At 40.7% G+C, this 16,965-nt stretch overlaps 1 protein-coding gene across 4 annotated transcripts in view; it reads left to right on the top strand.

The window, feature by feature from the left end:
- The first annotated feature begins 7,695 nt into the window (after positions 1-7,695).
- DOCK9 (dedicator of cytokinesis 9) overlaps positions 7,696-16,965 on the top strand; it is a 133,073-nt gene continuing 123,803 nt past the window's right edge. For all 4 annotated transcript variants that reach the window (XM_049815809.1, XM_049815819.1, XM_049815822.1 and 1 more), the window contains exon 1: positions 7,696-7,841. In XM_049815809.1, coding sequence (XP_049671766.1) covers positions 7,728-7,841 — 114 coding nt within the window. In that variant the 5' untranslated portion in view covers positions 7,696-7,727. The remainder of the gene's footprint in view (positions 7,842-16,965) is intronic.

Below are 16,965 nucleotides of genomic sequence, written 5' to 3' on the forward strand. Positions count from 1 at the left end.
ATCAAAACTAAAATGACCTTTTTCCTTTGTCCTTGCAAAGGAAGGCTGACAAATGCTCGCTCATGAGCTTCCATTCATCATGTTTCATCGGAAAATAGGAGACAGTAGGCACCTTGAGCTGGTCTGTATTGATTCACGCACAGGGATCCTCCTCCAAGACCACTGTGCTTAACAGCTAAGCAAATTCCACCTGCCCTTCTAGGAAATCTGATTTTTATCCTAAGTCACATTGGTCATTGGTCACATTTGAAGTGTTTCAGATAATCATTTGAATGATTATTTTGACTAGATGTTGCTTTTTGGAATTTATAACCTGGTGCAATACTACCTAAGTCCGTCGTATAGTCCAGGATTGATTAAGAAATATTTATCGTTATTTCTTGGAAAGATGTCTGAATTTTGCCCTTCTGTTGTGTACTAGTCATGATAATTTCAGCATTCGGTTTTACGATTTTCTTATTCACACCACATCCACAAATTCACTCTTGCAGCTGTTCCTCATGTGATTATTTCTAGTAGTTTCATTGTGGTTACCCATGTGAATAAGGCTTATTGTTGTGGTATACCATCATAGGCTACAAATATGCAAAAATTATAAAGAGACAGGAAACTTTCAAACCCTTTAAATAATTTCTTTTGTTTTTGGATAGGCATCCTTTTTTGGTTTTGCTTGGGTTTTCTGTTTTGTTTCATTTTGTTTGGTTTTAAGATTGCCCCGCAGCTATTTAAAAATAGCTTTAAAAATTTTAAAAACTGCTTCCACTGATTTACTTTAAGTAAGTCAACCACAGAATAGCAAGCAGTTTCAAAACCTGCCAAAACTTTAGCCAGTAAAAATTAGTAATTATGCAGTTATTTCTATTAGCTGCATATTGTATAAAAATATAAGTATCTATACAATCAAATATTGTCTAGAGTATTTTATAACAGTATAGGACATTTATTTGTGACAGTGTAACTGCTATTATTATTATAGATGACAGAGAGATGAACTGGCAAGGAAGAAAGAATAGGAACAAAAGTCTAGTATTTTGGAGTATGTATTTGTACTGGAGAAATAAGCTCCTAAATACACTACTGTAATGGATACTGAACAAGCATGCACTATACAAAAAAAATTCTGTCTTCCTCTTCTTGTGAGCAGCATATGGTGAAAACTGTTCTCTGGTGCCAGCAAATATCTCTGCTGCATCAGTTACTCTGCCATGGAGATAAGAACTATGAGCTTTTGGACTCACATACAGTGTAAACAATCACTGCTTGATCACTTTGCTGAATACATCTCACATCCTATTACTTATTTCTCTGCTCATGTCTTGGAACTGTATCTAAACTGACCTCAAAACACAGAACACTTATCCAAATCCTTTGTGTATGAAGAAGTTACCTACTCAGAATGAAAGAAATGTGAGCTATGCCAAATCAAGGGAGTAAGCAGGCAAGTCAGGAACAGAGGATCTGTAGTCATAAAGACTACTTTGAATTACAGTGTCTGCAGGATACCTTTTATGTGTTAGGGGGTTATCAGCCATCTTCTCCATGCTGCTCCTAGTTTAAAGCGGGTGGGGAGTCACAAATGTTAACACCGCAAGAAATATGTTACTGGTTTGTGTAGTAAGGGTTGTAGTCTCATAATAATAAATATTGCACCTGAACACTGAAGGACCAGAATCATTCTGCAGTTTTAATGGAAACATCTTTGACAACATCAAGAAAGACTGATTACAGATAAGAAATCCGGGAATCAGCATATGGTCTGGCTTAGCTGGAAATCTCCATCGCTCCTGAGCAGAAAAATCCTCTTCTAAAGGCTACAACAACCCTTATGCTGATAATAAAAGAAAGACGTGTCCCACGGTATGCACTTAAGCAGCTGCTGGTGGCCATGACATGACATGAGCCATCTCTTAGAAGTACACAGCAACCCTAAACAGCAGTTCAGTGAAAACTGTGAAATTGAATAAACATTTTAAATTGTAGAAGTTAAACTCTAAATCATTAAAAAAAATAAATATCTGAGTTAATTAGTACAAAACCCTATGCATCCATTTTTACTTTTGTTAAATGTAGCCTTCATTACCTCAGTTTAACACAAACTATCTCAACTGAGTTTAGACAAACGTAAATAATCTAAAACAAAATCAGAGTAGCCACTTAGAAGTTCTGCATCGATTCCTATCAGGTTTAAAATCAGACATTTGTAGTACTCCATTGAAAATAGAAGAAAATTATGTAGAATTCTGTTGACATTACATGACTAACTCCCCAAAAGATATTACTAATACTCACAGGTAAAGTTCTTACAACTAACACTGAAGAAGGAGTATTATCCTAGAAGCCTGAATTAAACTGATTAATTGACTGATAAACTGAAAGAAGCATCATAGTTGTCTTATGAGTCAGTGGAAAAGGCAGGAAAGGAATTATTCTGTATCCTCCTGAACTTGCATAGGAATTTATTTACATAGAACTATAGTTACCCTAGTTGGAGTTTAGCCAGGGCATGAGCAGCAACACCACCTCTGCTTTTAAGAAAAAAGAAGCTATATTTATGCCATGCAGCAGTGCAGAGAGAAATTTAGTTGCTTAAATTAGTCCTGTAACACCTCTGCTGAACATGAGAAAGATAATTGGAAAAATGAGCTTTTTTAATTGCACCCGAATGGCTAGAAAGATCACAGAGCATTTACTTGGTCCTTCCTCAAGTTTCTGTTGGCAGGGTTGCAATAATTAAGCCTAAAATGGAGTTACACTGAAACTGATTACATCATTCTGCGAAGCAGGTAATGCATGTAGTTTTATGAACAGTAACATGCTGGAAGTTACTGAGAAACTTCCACTAAATCTTCCTGCCCTTCACCACATGATATACCCAGATTTCCAGGTAAGGAATAAAAGAGTATTTTTTGCATTTCCATTTATGAGCCACAGAGACACACATACACATACGTGCTCTTTCTTACTCTTATTATCAAAGGAAACAACATCCAAGTAATTTATGGTTTATCTGCTCAGTGCAAATACAGATTTCCTCTACCTTACACTAAATAGCCAGCTTCAGGTATTCAAATTTAAGATGAATAAAAGACTTTGTAGACCTGGGGACACTGACTGACAAAACATGGTGTTATCTTAAGAATGCGTATTATGGATTTCATGGGGTATATCAGTGTTGTAAAATCAAAGTAATTTGTAAATGTTTGTACCTTTCTGTGCATAAATTTTGGCACACTGTTATATTCCACTGGAAAAAAAAAAAAAAAAAAAAAGAACTAGAAGCTGCTATTCAGAAATATCTGTGTGCACTGCTTGCATAATATTTGGAAGGACAGATGAGCTGCATCTGGGAAAAAGTCAGTCTTAGCCAGACATAGAAAAACCACTCCATTATTCCTTTCAGGCGTTGGGAGAATTTTATAAAGGAGCTCAAATGTACCAACTCCAGCACATCACTGGATGGGTTAGTATGCTTGAAGATGCTTCGCCATCCATCAGCAGTACTGTTTTACTTTAATTTTTACAATTATACAGAACTAGTTGCTCATTTTAAATGAAAATACTGATAAAACGCTATCAAAATGTAGCTTTTTATGCTTCTGCCTTTTAAAGCACAAAAAAAGGAATGCATCTTACCTGGATTTTAAGATCCAGTTTTAAGCTGTTTATTATCCGTAAAACCTCCAGAGTGTCTGCATATCTAACATTTAGTAAGTACTCCCTTGCTTCCTCTATTCTTTTAGCACTTACTCTGACCACATCATTTGTTATGATTTGGCGGCCATTAGCTCGTCAGCTCTTTTCCTAACTGAATGGATTTGTAGGCCAGAAAGGTTATTATGATCATCTAGCCTGACCTCCATAGCAACATAAGCAAAGAAATTTTATATCGTGAACTTTGCTTTGAGTTCATAATTTGAGGGATGACTTAGAGCCCAGGACTCAGCAAAGATATTGAATCTTAATTTAGAATTTGGGAGACAGAGTTTAGTGGGTCCCTAGGGATATTATACCAAACAACCCCTCTTGTGGCTAAAAGAAAAGGAGCTTGTGCTTATTCTAAATTAGTGTAATTTCACCTACCAGTTACTGGTTCTCACTGTCATCTTACCTGACAGATTTAAGAGATTTCTAATATTTGAACTTTACTTTTTTTGCAAATCCTAGTACGTTATGATCAAGCTTTTGTATAAGCTAAACAGATGCTTCTTCAGTCTCTTGCTGCAAGGCAGATTTTCCTGGCTTTTCCAGTTCGTTGCTTATTTGTGTTAAAATGCAATACCTCTATTTCAGTGATAGTTCGATGAATGCCATATATAACAACAACTTTATTACCACTTCTTAATATTCCTCTGCTTTTACATCCAAGCTTTGTACCATAAGCATGAATCTTTTTGAGTTGTTCATAACCACACTATAACACCTCTATAATTTGACTTTAAAATATTCTTTGATCTTAGATGCCTTTCCACTCATCTGTATTCAAATAAACAGTTCAGTAAGTCCCATTCTACCTGCCCTGCAAAAAAAGCAGGCTCTACTTCAGAAGTAACATCTCCCTATAAATATTTATGGCTGCAGATATGTTATTAGTGATTATTTTATGTTTTCTTCACATAAGTTGATAAAGATTATGAATAGGATTGGGATAAATCCAAATCATTGTTGTACTTTGCTAAACAGGTCTCCATGCAGTGACGATTTTCAAGATATAATTACTTTTCAGATCTGCTGGGTAATTTTTTTGTGTTCAGATAAATACATGTTGCAAGTTTTGTATAAAAATATTTTTAAATAGAATATTGGCACTAAATAGAATATGGCATAATGTCATCATAGAAGCTCCAAACTCTGCAGTTACCTTTGCCAGGTGAAATACTAATCCCTTTAAACAACGGGCCTAAATTCCAGCAAATCCTGCTGATATTAGAAACTCAGTAATTCTTTTAATTCCTACACATGATTCTTATGTTTGACTTTCATGATTTTGCCAAAGGTTCTCGTCATGTTATTTTAGCTCAAATACCCTTTTGCTTCACATTTCTAACAGGCACCAAAATCAGTTTCTCTCTCTCATTCCTGGAACAAACACAGGCAGGTTCATTATTACCACGAATCAATCAGAATCCCCCAAAATTCCGGGACATGACTTAGTTGGTCCTGAATGTTTATACGTTTTTACCTTTACCCGTTGCTATTTAGCATCCTTGCCAAGTAATGATTGAATAAAACATTTGCAATTACATTCATAAAGTATTACTGCATTATCCAGGTTTCTATTGAAGAAAGAAAAGAAATTCTTCTGTACATCGGCATTGTTACTGAAAATTGTGTATTTCAAAGTAGCAGGGAAACCATGCTGCTGTCGAGAGGTTTTTCTTTCTTGATCCATTTTTAAAAAATGTTTCCCCCTTATCCTTTAGGCAACGAGCCAAGACTTTTCATTCATGTATTTAGCTACTATTATTCATTCTCATTGTTCACAACTGCTTACTTACCATTTCTGCTTATCAGCTTCCATAGTTTTCCTTTTGTTTTATACATGTATTAATCACTCCTTTAATTTTCTTGCTTTAACTGAATGTGTTCAGCTGAAAAGAAACGTAGATGGTTGTGGTAATGTAATCCTTGGGGTATCCTGTACAGTCTTCCTAAATAAACTACCATTTACCTATTTGATGTATTTTTCCTATGTATCTCTATCTATATGGGTATCATTCAGAGTTTTCTCCAGACTTGGAACACTGTCCCTTTTCCAGCAAAGCTGCATCATATATATATGGGAAATATTTATATATAGCAAATACAGTTAAATTATGCCACTTTACATCCAAGCAACCATAAAATCAGTAGATTAGACTTTTTTTGGTCAGAATTCAAAGCACCCGAGTGCTCTGAAAATAACACATGATTTTATTTTAGAAAATGATCATCTATTATTTATATAAAATCTAGGGCATGTTTACTTATGAAGGTTTGAGATCTTGACATACCCTACAGATTGAGATTAAAAAAAATAAAAAAATATGATCCTAAGATAGCTCATTCTAGTTACTCCAGCTAAACGTTTACAGAGCTGCTCATCCAGTTCTGTATTCAGATAATCTGTCTCATTAGTATCAATTTTCTGATTTATCGGCCTAAACATTGACTCATAAACACACCAGCTCTTGGATTTGTGAAATCAGGAACTCTAGCTATCTTTAATGAGCCTGACTAGCCTCCCTCTCTGTGCATTGTCTTTCTTAAAGAAGGTACAGCCTAGTATGAATGCTCAAGTTGTGACAGACGACCTACTAAAAAACCATAGCTTATGCATTTGAATAAATGAGCCTTTGATACAGGTCTGCAAAGTATCTGCAGAAAGATCCTTCACCAACAAAAACTCCCTCGGTGTAAGCCAGACATTCATATATTTGGACTTTGTAGCCTAAGTCTTTCTGAAAGAACTGCCTCAATTATTTGGAATCTTATTAGTTACAGATGTATCTGCGAAGCTTCCAAAAGCGTAGGCCCTTTCTCCGGCAGGCATTTCTTGAGTATGGACCCTCAAATACAAACACTTTGTGATCTTTTTTTCCCCACCTGACCCCACCTTGTCCACAGCACGCGGTGGCTCCCTCCGTCAGCGGTAAGCTGTCTATTCAGGTGCAGAAAAGTGGTTTTAGTTCATATAAAAAGATGCCCGAGAAGATAAAGGCGTGAAAGCCCTAATGCTCTCGACTGCTCCGAGCTTTTTAAATGTAGTCGCAAGGTGCCTAACGCCTGTAGCCCTGCTAACAGTACTGCTAGCCAGCCTCTCGGAAGGCATTCACAGCAATTAAAAAAAGCTATAGCCACACACACTTTCACACAGCTGAGCACACGCGTGCAACTTCACCCACAGACAGAAACCGTTTGCGGGAAGAAAACCGTACGAAGGAAAACCTCAAATACGAAGAAGCTTCGAGCAGCGCTACCACTTCCCAACTTCTTTTAACTTTTTCGCTACGCCACGTGCCTGTACCGACGCACGTACATGTTTCTATAGATACAGGTACAAGCAGGAGCAGCTGGCGCGGGGCCCAGGCAGGCAGGGCACCGCACTGCAGCCTGCCCAGCTTGCGCCGTGTTTACCCCCGGCCCTCGGAGGCGACAACCTCATGCTCTGGCCGCGCTCTGCCGCCGACCTGCCGTTGACTGGGGTCCCAGCAGAGCCGGGGGCCGGGAAGAAGCGGCGGGGCCCTCACGGCGGGGCCCGCCGCCGCCGGTTCACCACAGGCCGCCCCGCCGTGAGGGCGGCGCCTGCCCGGCAAGAGGCGGGAACATCCGGCTCCAATCGAACCCCGCCCCTCACCTTGGCCTCGGGTCCGCGCTAAGCCAATGAGGGTGGGGAGTCGCAGCCGGGCAGGTAACGGGGGGCCCAATCGGATAAGGCGCCGCGGGAACAGGTGGGGGCGGGGCCGCGCGCGGCCCCGCCCCTCTCTGCCCGGCTCCACCCCACCCACCCCCCACCCTCCTCACGCCGATCGGCCTCCGCGGTCGGCGCCCGGGCGGTCTTGAGGTGGTGGAGGGTGGGGGCGCGGCCGCGTCGCGCGCCGGCTCCGCGGGGGAGGGGCTTACCTGCCGGAGTCAGCGGCGCCGGCTGCGGCAGCCGCTGGCGGGGTTCGCGCCCTCCCCGCCTCCCGCCGCCGCCGCCGCTGTGTGAGGGGCCGCCCGGCGGCCGGGCCGGAGAGAGCGCGGAGGCAGCCATGGCACTGGTGGCCCCGGAGACTCGGAAGTTCACGCGGGCGCTGAGCAAGCCCGGCACGGCGGCCGAACTGCGGCAGAGCGTCTCCGAGGTGGTGCGCGGCTCCGTTCTTCTGGTGAGTGAGGGGGCGGCCCGTGAGGGGACGGCGGCGGCGGCGGCGTCCCGCCGGGGGGCCCCCGAGCCGCGGGTTCCGGCCGGGGTGGGGGAGCCTCCACCGGGGCCTTTCGGGAGGGGCAGGCGGTGGCCCCGGAGGAGGAGACGGGCCCTTTGATCCCTCCCGGGCCCGCCCGGGCTGTCACGGCGGCGGCTGGCGGGGGGGGGGGGGGTTTGTGGGGAGGGAGCGGGAAGGAGGTCGGCGCGGCTCCGCGGCGGGTTTGCGGCTCTTCGACTCCCCCGGAGGCTGCTGCGGGCGGGGTGAGGTGCGGGAGCAACCGCAGGCCGGGCGGGGACGCTGCCAGCGGGCAGGCGGGCGCCATGGGATGCGGCGGCCGGCGGGCTGGGCTGGGCTGGGCGCTCCCGCCCTTCCCGCTGCAAAGTTCTCCTCAGCGTGAGGCGGTGCGGGACGGGCAGGGCGAGCGGAGCTCTGCGGGAAGCAGCGGCCCCCTCCTCGCTGTTCGCTGCCTCGGGCCAGGTGGAGGGGCCTGCGTGTGCCTCCTTTTCTCTTCTTTCACCTGTGGAGCGGGTGCAGCTGGCGCTTGGCCTGACTCGGCTGAAGCGCTTTCGCGTGTGTGGAAACAGGGGTGCAGAAGGGATTTTTCGTCTTGCTACTGCCTGCGGGCTTTACAACTAAACCCGCGGTTGTTTTTTTTTTATTGTTGTTGCGTCGTACGGAATGAAAGATGAGCGCTGGCAAGTGTAGTAGGAATGTTTTAATGCGTTGTTTGTCCCTACTGTCTGTGCTGTGCTAGCACATGGTAGCTGTTCTTGCCAGTTTGCAATCGGGTGCATTAATTTAATTTAAACTGCTGAAAGTAGATTTGTGTGAAGGTGTTAGATGGTGAACTGAGGCAGCTGGGACCGAGAGAGAGGAGTATGGGTTTTTTGGCCTGGCTGTACCCAGGTGACGACATCTTAAACAGCCCCAGCAAGATTTTTCAGCGCTTTTCTCTTGGGGCTCTTATTCATGGTATGCATTTGTTTTCCGTGTGGTTTTGTTATCTCCGGGGGGAATGTTTTAGTAAGCCCTTAACTTGGTGTAAGTAGAGAGTTTTTGGTGCTGGGATTCCTGATGTTGGAAGCCGATCTGTCGTTCGCTTTTCACTCTTGCTAATGCTAAGTATGGTCACGTCTAACTTTTGTAAACTGCTTGGCAGAACACCGTTTGTCTTGTCATAGCTACGTGTTGCGAGAGTAACCAATGGTGTAGCTGTAATACAAAGACAAATACCTTTCTTTAATAAAATGATGGCCCTAAAATTAAATTAGTCTTTATTTAACTGTGGGTCACAGAATAGATATTAGAAGACCTAATATGCATAGCTCGGGGTCCACCTGAACACTGACAGCTTTCCAAAGGATGCAGGCACATATATGTGTAATGAATGTCCAATATATGTTAACACTTCTCCAGGGATCAAGGATCACTTTCCTGGGGAGAGTGGAAGAAGGATACATATGTATTTAAAAATATTTTTCATATTGAGGAAGCACGAAAGGGATTTAGGTATTTTTGTGACACAAATAAATGTTTCTTCTGCAGTAATCGTCAACCCTGCCCTCCCCGCCTTCCCCTTTAGAAGGTTTGTTTTTTTCCTAATTCAGTTATGATTAGTGTCCTTGAGATGAGTTGGAAAATATTTATCCAATTCTTTAATTCATTCAGGTTGACCAAGTACATAATAGGATGGTATTTGCTAATATTCCAGGTATTTTTGCCACAACAGCATATTTTGCAGAATTTTCAGGAGGTGAAAGAAGTGATGGTGGGAAGTGGCATACTGGCTCAACCTTATTCTGGCTAAGGTCTTCTGTCACTACTTTAGAAAACAAAAATAATCACTTGCCATTCGTGGCAACTTAACATTCATGTCAGGTTTGTGGTTCTTTTCTGTTAGCTTGATGCATGGAGCAAAACTTCCATCTCTCTTCCATACAATCTTGTGCTAAAGTTCACCTTCCTGTTTCAGCTATATTTTGCCCCTGCTGTTATGTCTTTCCTACTGTCATAAATGCTGTTCATTTTGTCACTGAACTCCTGTCTTCCTGATCACATACTGTTTAAATCATGAAATAAAAGGCTAGTGATTGCAGGTTTACCTTTACCTTTTTACCTTGTCTTCTTGTCTTTCTCCTTTGAATGCACCGTAACTCTTTTTGTTGAGCATTTGGAATGAAATTGTACTTTTTTTTTTGAAAAAGGAGGTGTTTAGGTGGGGTAGTGTTTTTTGGTTTGTGTGTGTGGGGGTTGTTTTTTGGTTTGGTTTTTTTTTTTCTATAAAAGACTTCTTAACAATATTTACTCCTATATGTTTGACAGGTTGACCTGTTTCTTAGCTGATGGAGTTTCTGGACTTCATTATCTGAAAAATCTCTTAGGCTGACCTGATGAATGTAGGATTCTTACCAGTATTATAGTGGTTGTGGAATAATCTATTCAGATCCATGGCTTTGAAGAAAAGACGACCCACTTTCTTTCCTAAGCTGTCTCTCAAAGCTCTTTGATAGAGCACCCCACCAGGATTTTTTTAACTGGGTTGTCAACAAAATGTCTTGCTTAAAACATCATTCAGCATTGGTAACTAATGTGGTCTTACTGTCATCACTTGCTTATGAACAAATACTGAAGTTTTCCGATACTGAAAAAATACAGAAGCTGTTTGCCATTGGCTAGGCTTGCAGTGTAGAACCCAGAGGTAGGAAAGACTGATTTCAGACTAGTTATTCTTGGTGGGTGATCTGTCCAGATATGTAGAACCAAATATTGCTTCTGACTGTACATCTCTGCAGCAAAATGTACTGAGCAGTGATGCAAATCATCCAGTCGTTACTTACAGTAACAGATAAAAGTGAACCGCTAATACCTCTGAGGTTGTATAGATTCTTTAACTTGTTATTGTTGCTACTGTTTAAGTTCCATCCATTTTTACTGTGAACAATGTATTGCTAGACTTAAAAAAAAGGCATTTCCCATCTTTAAATGAGGCTTATTAGATCATATTTCTAAAATATGCTTGTCTTTTCTGCTCTAATAAATGTTCCTAGGATCATACTGATGAAACAGGACTGAAAACAGCATGTCAGTAGGTGTGTATCTCAAATTTTCAGATTAGTCTTCATTGCAACTAAAAGTCAGAGATTTTCAGCCAACTGACAGACTAAATAGCTCAGCTGAGTAGTAAAAAAACATTAAGCAGATGTGGTTAGCCAAGCTAGTTTTCATCACAGAATGAAGCAAGCTACCTTGTCAGCATTTGACGTCTCATACATTCCTTCTGTTAGATTTAGTTTGTTGAACCAACACGTACAGTTTGGTTGGCTGAACTGAAAACTTCTTATCTGGCAACCAGCTTTTCACTGTGGTATTATATTATCTTGATTATCCGGGTTCAGTTTTTGCTATTTTCTGCTTGACAGTAGCATCCTTGTTGAATATCGTCTTGTGCATTGTTGATGTTGTTTTGACTTCAGGCTAGCCATGTGACTTAATGTGATGCCTCTGGCCACCCGAATACATTTATGTCTGGGGAAGAAGACTACAGGGATGACAAGTCTGTCTCTTAAACCAGCACTCTTACCAAGAGCAATTTTCAATGCAATTTTAGTATTACACATAATTGGAAGAGGTCTCTTTAAGTGGTGATGAGTTACCCAAAGCATGTTGTATACAGATCGGTAGCACTGCTGGAGGGATATGTGGTGTCTTGTTCAATGATATGTTAGTGATAAATTACCTCAGTGACAAAACAATGTGTTCCACCCTATATTAAATTAAGCTGACACTTACAGATAATAAGCAATTAAGAGAATGTTTGGCATACCAGATTTGGTCTGCTTTTGCCTAGCTGTCAATAAAATGACATTATCAAATATGCAGATGATGAAAATGTTTAAATATACCAAATAATGCAGCAGAAGTTGTTTCCCCTGTGTTGAAATTAACATTGTACAGAAGAAACTGGAGATAGGGGGAAAACAGGAGGAAATCTGAGTGATTCTCAGATTGTTCTGTGCAGTTTTCCTTTTTGATTTGGATGTATAAATTAGGTTTGAGTATTTGAAGGCTGAAATCATCACATCTTAATACAGTCTTGGGCTTTATATGTTATCTTTGGGTACCTGGTAAAGCTCTTGAGTTCTAAAACTCTTTTAGAAATTCAGCTTTTCAGATGTGGAAGAAAATCAGTATATCATAAAGACAATGCTTGGATCTCCGAATGGCTCTTGATCTCAAACTCACTGATGTTCTCTCTCTCTTTTCTTTTTTTTTTTTTTTTTTTTTTTAAAGAAGACTTATTCTGGATTTTAATGGGATGTCAGCTTTGTCTTTCCAATCCTGATCTCTGCTTTCTGAAAATCTCAACTCCATAAAAAAGACGGATAGGTGCACTCTATGATATATTATTACAATGTATTTAACAGAGTTTTTTTCCAAGAATACAGTTACTGGGAGAATTATGTAGTATTAATTTTGGTTTGGTATTTTCATTTCTTATTGCTGTATCTTTTCATATGCCCTGGGCTTGTGCACTTTTCTGCAAAGTGTCTTCTCTCTATATGATGAATGGAGTATTTGGAACCTCATTAACTGTGAGATTTCAGTTGCAGTGTTTGTGTAGAAAGACATAGTTGATGGCTTGCTTTAGGAAAGCAGGAATTCAGAAGTGGTATGTAATGCTGAAGGGATGAGGGAGGACTGGGATATTTTAGAGCTGATGGGTATGGGAAAGCTGGAAACACAGATAAAGCTTGAGCTTTCTGTAAATGGAATGTGAAATTGCATACGTTAAGAAATTTGGAAGAAGTAAATTGTTACGAATGGATGAGTGAAAGCAGGGAGACAATAACTGACACTCAAGATTTTAAAGGAAAAAACCGTTGCTGACAATGAGCATCATCCCAACACATCTCGTCTTGGAGGAACTTGATGCGAACGCTAATGGTTATTCAGTCACTTTGTGAACTGTTGAACTTTCTCTTTACTTGGGGGGAACAAACCTGATACTCAACCCTGAAGAAGTTAGTTGATGGTATGTACCACTCACCTTTCCTAAAGGAAATAAAAATTGCCAGAGTATAAGATCTTTCTGATAAAGGTGCTAATTTTATTTCAGCAAAGCGCATGTAAAAACCTTTTTGATTGGATACAAACCACTAGCAAGAATAGTACGTGTTATTTCTGGCAAGTCTGATACTGCTAAGAAAACTTACTGGGTATGATAGACATTTCTGTGGTTGTGAGGATTCAGAGTCTGGACTATAGCACTTAAGTTTCTACTAATAAATACCATTAAACTTATTTGAATTTTAAATGTGAGTAAGCTTCTTGTTCAGAAAGGGAATGCGAGGTCGGGGAAAAAATACAGGACAGCTAAATTTTTGTGTGAGCAAAAATACGTTTAACCATTCAACAACAAGATCATCATTCCCAGTAGCTGCACCTTATTTCCTTATTATTTTCTGGAACTTTTTCTATCTCACTAGATAAGGATAATTAAGTTTAAAATAGAGGAGTAAATGCTTAAAAATAGTTGCTTCTAATACAGCAGATGTCAGATGTAGGTTGATGCTGGATTGGGCTTTCAGTTTTTGGTGGCAGCAGCTCTCATGCAGCACAGAATACCACACTATACCTTCTTTTTTTCCTCTCTTCTTCCTACTCATGCCCTTTAATACTCAATCAGGATCACATATTTGTATCTCAATAGAAGTGGAGCTCGTTACACCTGAAACTTAGGAATTTCACAACTCTCTGATTTATTTTTTTTTTTCCCCATGTTGAAGGTCTTGTGCAATAAACTTAAAACACATATGTTTTATAACATAGTCATTTGGTTATGCTGCATTGTGCTTCTACTCATTTTCAAAACCAGGCCTTTAATGTCAACTGTTTTTCCTGTTGCATAGGCATAGATGTTCAAGTTACTTTTAAGCATGTATGGTTATTAGACTGAGTGGCCACTTGCATGTGAGTAGTGTGTGCCTGATATTAGATAACCATCGGATATACGCATGTATAGGCAAACTCAACAATTTGTGGATTTGGCAGTTTTACTATATATTTGTATTTTTGTGGTAACTTTAAGATTCTGCCAAACTCATGCATGTTTGCTTTAAAATAGTAAGGAAAAATTACCGATAAGTCATTGAAGCAAATAAGGGGAGTTCTATTTTCCAGGTAGCAGGAAGCTTGATTGTGTCCTTCTGAGAAATGTATTGCTTATATTGCTTTTAGTTAATAATTTCTGTAACTGTTAGAGGTGATTTGGTGCCAGTGGCTCTTTATGGAGCTAAAGAAAGGGTGTAACGTCTTCAGCAGTGGTGTCCAGGAAGCTCTTATTTAGACCTGAAATTTCTGATGGCAGTTGAAGAACTTACCTAGTACAGTGATCTTAAAGAAAAAAAAGGAAAAAAAAAAGTAAATAGTATATATTAAAAAAGTACATAAAACTTTCTTCCTTAGCTACTGTTTAGTTTTGATTTTGAGGTTGACTTCACTTGAGGTAGACACTGAAAGCAAAACTCCTGTATTTGAAAGAGGGTGAAGGCAAATTCATTCTTCCTTGCTCCCCCTTAGGTTGTCTGTGTCTGTGAAAAGCATTAATTATGCAAGGTAGAAAAGGCATAAAGTTGCACAAGTAGTCCATGTATTACACAATGCCTTTCTCATTGAAATATTTTGGAAATAACTTATATCTAAAGATGAGAAGATATTCCAGTAATTCTGAGCATATAACTTATTCTAGACCTTAATTTAGAGGATAGATAGGTTTGTGATGGGGGGGCTTACATTCTATCTTACTCCAGAGGCACTGATGTACTTCATACCTTAAATTTAATAATCTGTGAAATAGTGGTAGGTATCGCATCATGAGAAAGCTATGCTTTTGTTTTTATTTTTTACTGTAAAGGCCCTTAAAGTTCTTTTTGTGAGAATAAAAGTGAGCATATATTTTCTCAACATAAAGACTTACTGTAATATTAAAAAACCCCAACAAACCTGTCTCAGAGGCCTTAAAAACCAACCTGGTTAATGTTATGGACAAGATTTCTTGTACAAAGTGAGGGCCAGAATTTCATTGGTGCAATGGACTCTGCTTTGGAAAAAAGTTTACTAGATGTCTAAAGGTCTTCAGAAAGTTGAGCAGAAGCTCTGAAGGGGGTTTTGTGAAGAAAACTGTTCTGAAGCACAAAGGTTTGGTCAGAGGAATCCAACATCTGTAGCTGAGGTTGTGTTCTACTGCATTCCCATTGTGACTGGTTGAGAGAAGGAGCAGCTTTGCTGTGGAAACATTAGGAAAATAAAATTCTTAATCTGACTGCGGAGGTGGGGGATGGGATTCTTTGGTGGTGTAAGGATGAATTACTGTGTCTGTTAGAACAGTTTGTCATCTCATCTGTGCCCCGTGAATCAGATGTGAGAGGAGGAATGGGGAATCCAGATACTGTCTACTGCGTTCTCCTGCTGTGTTCAGAGATTGCTGCCTGGTTTGGAGGCACAGGCAGTTCAAGTGAGGGAAATATGAGAAAGAAGGAATCAAGAGCCTTTGTTGAAACCTCTGTCTGGATCCGGCACCTCAGACTGGTGAAACGAACCACTCCATTCAGTGAGTAGTGCTCCATTTAAGGTAGTGGTGTTGCCTTGGGGCTACTGGTGCATATCCAGAATTAAAAAAAAAAAAAAAAAAAAAAAAAAAAAAAAAAAAAAAAAAAAAAAAAAAGGCAGCAGGGAAGATCTCTCCAAGGCATGTGGTGTGAAGGGGTGCTGTGGTTCTCACACAATCACATGCTGGCTGAGGCTGGAAGGGACTTCTGGAGGTCATTTGGTTTAATCCTCTGCTCAAGCAGGGCCACCTAGAGCTGGTTGCCCAGGGCTGCGTCGAAACAGCTTTTGAGTATCGCCAAGGGTGGAGAATCCACAACCTGTGCCAGTGCTTGGCCACCCTCACAGTAAAAAAAAAAAGTGTTTCCTGATGTTCAGAGGGAACCTCCCATGTTTCAGTTTGTGCCCATTGCCTCTGGGCCTGTCCCTGGGCTCCACTGAGCAGAACCTGGCTCTGTCCTCCTTGGCACCCTCCCTTCAGGTATTGATATGCATTGATGAGATCTTCTGAGCCTTCTCCTTAGGCTGAACAGTCCCAGCTCTCTCAGCCTTTCCTCATAGGAGAGATGCTCTGGTCCATCATTTTTGTGGCTCTTCGCTGGACTCTCTCCAGTATGTCCATGGCTCTCATGCTGGGGAGCCTGGAACTGGACTCTTCCATGTACTTGTTCTGTAAGGTGTTAATTTGCTTTTTAAGAACAAAGTAATCTTAGCTCTGTGTGCTGAGGAAGCAAGCAGATCACAGGCTGATTCAGACTGGAGTACTTGCTGGTGTCAGCGTAAATCCAGTCCTTATCTGGAATTCTAGTTTTAAGCCTCTGGGCCGAGGCCAAGCTTTGGTTTGGGGAGCTCTCTGAATAAAAAGGCCTGTTCCCATTAGAGGACCAGCTGAAGGAAAGGATGTCAGCTAGTTTAAGAAGGAAATCTGTTATTCAGCCCCTGGAATTGACGTGTAAAAAAGAACATCAAAGTTCTGGATCATTTTTCTATCTTGAGACAATGAGGAGGAAGAAATAAGTCAGTTGAGGCTGAACATTGTCTGAAAAATCTGATTCACAGGATTTCTGTGGAAAGGTTATGTAAAGTAGACTTTGTTATGGACAATATTGTCAATGCTGGTAGTTCTGGAAGAAATTACAACTTTATAATTCAGAGCACATCAAGGAAACATGGTTTAGACTGGCTTTTTTTCTCCTAACTGCTTTTGTAGTACTCTTGAAAAAGTTTCTTCTAGTGATGATTCTAGGAAAGAATACTAGAAATTAAAAAATATGGGACACTAAATCAACAAAACCATTCACTTTTCAAAATGATACATCACTTTTTTCAACTTGTTTGAAATTTTCAGGGGTGAATAGATCTGTGTATAAACAAGTTAAAGTCCCTACAAGTTGAAATCAAATAGTGCCTTTTGAAGTTTCTTCTACTAAGAAACATAGTTGTTTGTGCAGTGGGAATATCAAGTGACCTCACCTAAAAT

Source organism: Accipiter gentilis, chromosome 13 (assembly GCF_929443795.1).
Source record: "Accipiter gentilis chromosome 13, bAccGen1.1, whole genome shotgun sequence".
NCBI lineage: Eukaryota > Metazoa > Chordata > Aves > Accipitriformes > Accipitridae > Astur > Astur gentilis.